The sequence below is a fragment of the Cicer arietinum genome, chromosome 5 (genome assembly GCF_000331145.2).
Source record: "Cicer arietinum cultivar CDC Frontier isolate Library 1 chromosome 5, Cicar.CDCFrontier_v2.0, whole genome shotgun sequence".
Taxonomy (NCBI): domain Eukaryota; kingdom Viridiplantae; phylum Streptophyta; class Magnoliopsida; order Fabales; family Fabaceae; genus Cicer; species Cicer arietinum.
Window position 1 is genome coordinate 50,448,659 of NC_021164.2, and position 3,055 is coordinate 50,451,713.

Consider the following 3,055-nt stretch of genomic DNA (forward strand, 5'->3'; position numbering starts at 1 on the left):
TGAAATACATATTATGGGTGTATTTCTGATATAGTCTACCTATGTGAGGATGAAGTGAGGCCGCTTCGAAGAGTTAAAGGGCTTGACTCTTAAATTCTCATGAAAAGGGTACATGACACAAGGCCTTAACAAATGTGTCATCTTTATAATTCTTTCGATAGTACCGAGATTTCATGTGTAAGTTGTGCACACTTGTTCTAATGAATAATTGGTTCAAAGCTTGTCTACCAATCTATTCGGGATAAGTGGAACCCATATCTTACTAAGTAGTGGTTCAAATCGTAAGATACCATTATCTGAAACCATGATATTTCCAAAATTATGGGACTAAGTATATTTTGAAAATGGTGGGGGATTGTGAGATATTTCCAAAATATTGGATAATATATGTATGTATAATTTGTTATACATAACATGATATTGATGTTGGTTTGGTGGTTGTGTTTATTCTTTCCTAACATGGGATCCTCTGTTGGATTCAAACCCAGGACCTGCTCGCAAAATAGAGGCATTGTTTTGCCACCAAACCAATGCTTCAGTAAATAATTGAACGTTAAATGTATATAGCCATTCGTAAACAGTGGCAGAACCAAGAATTGCAACTTTTCTCAAGTGACATTATTTTTCCTATAAATAGGGTCACTTTGGACAGAATGCAAACAACGAATTCAAGTATTTGCCATCCATTTTCTTTCACTCATTCTCATATACTAAGTCAACTTATTCTTTTCTAATGCATGAGAAAAGAATATGTAACATTATTTTGTAACATACTATTGAAAGATATTCTTGGTGTGATAGTGCAAATCATATCAAAGTTTCCAAAGTACCCTGAAGGGGATTCGCTGGTTATCTCACTTGCATCCGATTGGTGGGGGCGAATCGAACCTAAAGGCTAGTGTAACAACACGCTTTGGAATTTGCTACATATAATCTTCATCAACAACTTCACTATTAAAGTCTTGCAGCAATTGTCACCAACACAAATCCAACAAATTCTCTATCATAAAATCTAGAATCATACAATGTAATGATAATTAGCAATGACTCTCATTTTATCACTTTTTTCTTTTCAAGGTTAGATTTATGTCATCCATTTAATTTTTTTTTTCTTTTTAATATATTTTTATCTTTAAAATAAAATTGGCCTCACTCTAAAATCCATTAGATAATTTATTATTTATCAAATGCATTTTTTAATAACCAATTTTGTTAATAAAATTACTAAAGAAAAAAACTTGAAAATGTATTTTCAAACATTCAAAAATAATCGTGACACATTAAAAATCAAGGTAAATTTTTATTAAAAATAATGTTTAGGGTTTAAGGACCCATGGTGAAACCCGGATTGAACCCTTGCCAAAATTTGAAAAAAAAAAAAAACCTGGCCAAACATGTCAGAGCCAGTAGTTTATTTTTTATTTTTTCAAAAACAAAAATCCCTCTGAACACAACGCCGTTTCAGCGGGCACAAAATATAACCTACACACACTCCTCCGCGCGAGACACAAACTAAACCAACCATGGAAGAAAACCCCACCGCCATCAACGGCGGCGCAATTCTACACTTCCAATCAAAACTCAGCTACGAAGCGAAACTGAAAGAACTACTTCACAGAATCACCTCACCAGAGATAAAGCTATGCTCCGACGCCACAAAGGAGTTCAAAAAGCTCTTAAAAAGCGACGACGGAGCAAAACTTCTCCGCGAATACGTTCTCGGTTCTCCGAAATGCTCCGAGTTATTAGAAGCTTGGAAGTTAAGACAAGCAAAACAAGGTTTGCATTACGTTTTCGAGTTAATCTCAACATTACTCAGTCATTGTGACGGTAAACAGAAACTTCACAAATATCACAAACAAGGTTTCAACGATGGTGAGAGTGCGTGTGTTGCTAGGGATTTGGATAAATTCGCACGTTTGATTCTTGCGGAATATTTGAATGATTTATATAAGGAGTTGAATAGTAAGGAATTGAAGCGTCAGAAAGCGGCGTTGTTGCTCGCGGCTTCAATTGTTCGGCGTGGACCGAGTTTAGCTTCGGAGGTGGCAAAGATATTTGATTTCAAGGTGGCTGGGTTCGTGGCGTTGGCGAAGAGGAGGAAGGGAACAAATGAAGGGAAGAGTGAGGTTTTGTTGAGGAAGTCGTTTGTTGGATTTGCAATGTCGTTTTTGGAGGTTGGAAAACCGGGATTGTTGCGTTGGATTTTGCAGCAGAGGGAGATGTATTCCGGTGTGCTTCGTGGATTGGAGAACGACGACGATGAGACTGTCGTTTTTGTTTTGTCTACTTTGAGGGATTGTGTTCTTGTGGAGGAGTCTTTAGTGCCGCCGGGGTTGAGGAGTGTTTTGTTTGGGAGTGTTACTTTGGAGATTTTGGTTGGTATTTGTGGGAGGGAAGGTGGTGGAGATGCTGCTCAAATTGCTTTTGATGTTCTTGTTTTGGTTTGTACCGATTCGAGTAATGGATTGATGCCAGATTCGAAGAAGCGACCATATCCGTTGAAGGGTAATATAAAGAGGATGATGGATTTGTTGAAGAAGTTGTGGCCAACGGATGTTCAGTATCATAAGGATTTACTTTTGGCTATTGTCAATGCTAGACCTTCTTTTGGTTTGTCTTATTTGAAAGAGTTTCCTTACAATGTTGAAAACTATAAATCATCTTCATGGTTAGTATTGGTTATATGCATTTTTATTTGGCATGTTGTAGTTAGGTTACTTTGATTGGTGGATTGGTACTTTAGAATTGCACAAAAGACCAACGAAAAATATGCCCTCTAGTAGTAGAAGCCCGCGGTCCTATTTGCCTCACGACTGAGACGGTGACCTGATTAATGTTGGTTTCACAAAATCAATTGAAAAACAAATATGAGTTGAGTTTTGAGGCATATATATGTTTTCTCATGTTTTTGCCAAACTGACACCGATCAGGTCTTACACATTACAACAAGAGAACCATAAACTTCTACTTACAAAGGATGACATCAGTTTTCGTTGGAGTTTTGGACAATTTTTCAAATACTGGTCCACAGTGGACCACCCGTCAAAGCGGT

General features: G+C 37.2%; 1 protein-coding gene across 1 annotated transcript in view; it reads left to right on the forward strand.

Moving 5' to 3' along the window:
* The first annotated feature begins 1,408 nt into the window (after nucleotides 1-1,408).
* Nucleotides 1,409-3,055, forward strand: part of LOC101510812 (uncharacterized) — a 14,514-nt gene continuing 12,867 nt past the window's right edge. Inside the window, exon 1 of the mRNA XM_004500007.4 lies at nucleotides 1,409-2,671. Within this exon, the coding sequence (XP_004500064.1) occupies nucleotides 1,524-2,671 (1,148 nt within the window). The 5' untranslated portion in view covers nucleotides 1,409-1,523. The remainder of the gene's footprint in view (nucleotides 2,672-3,055) is intronic.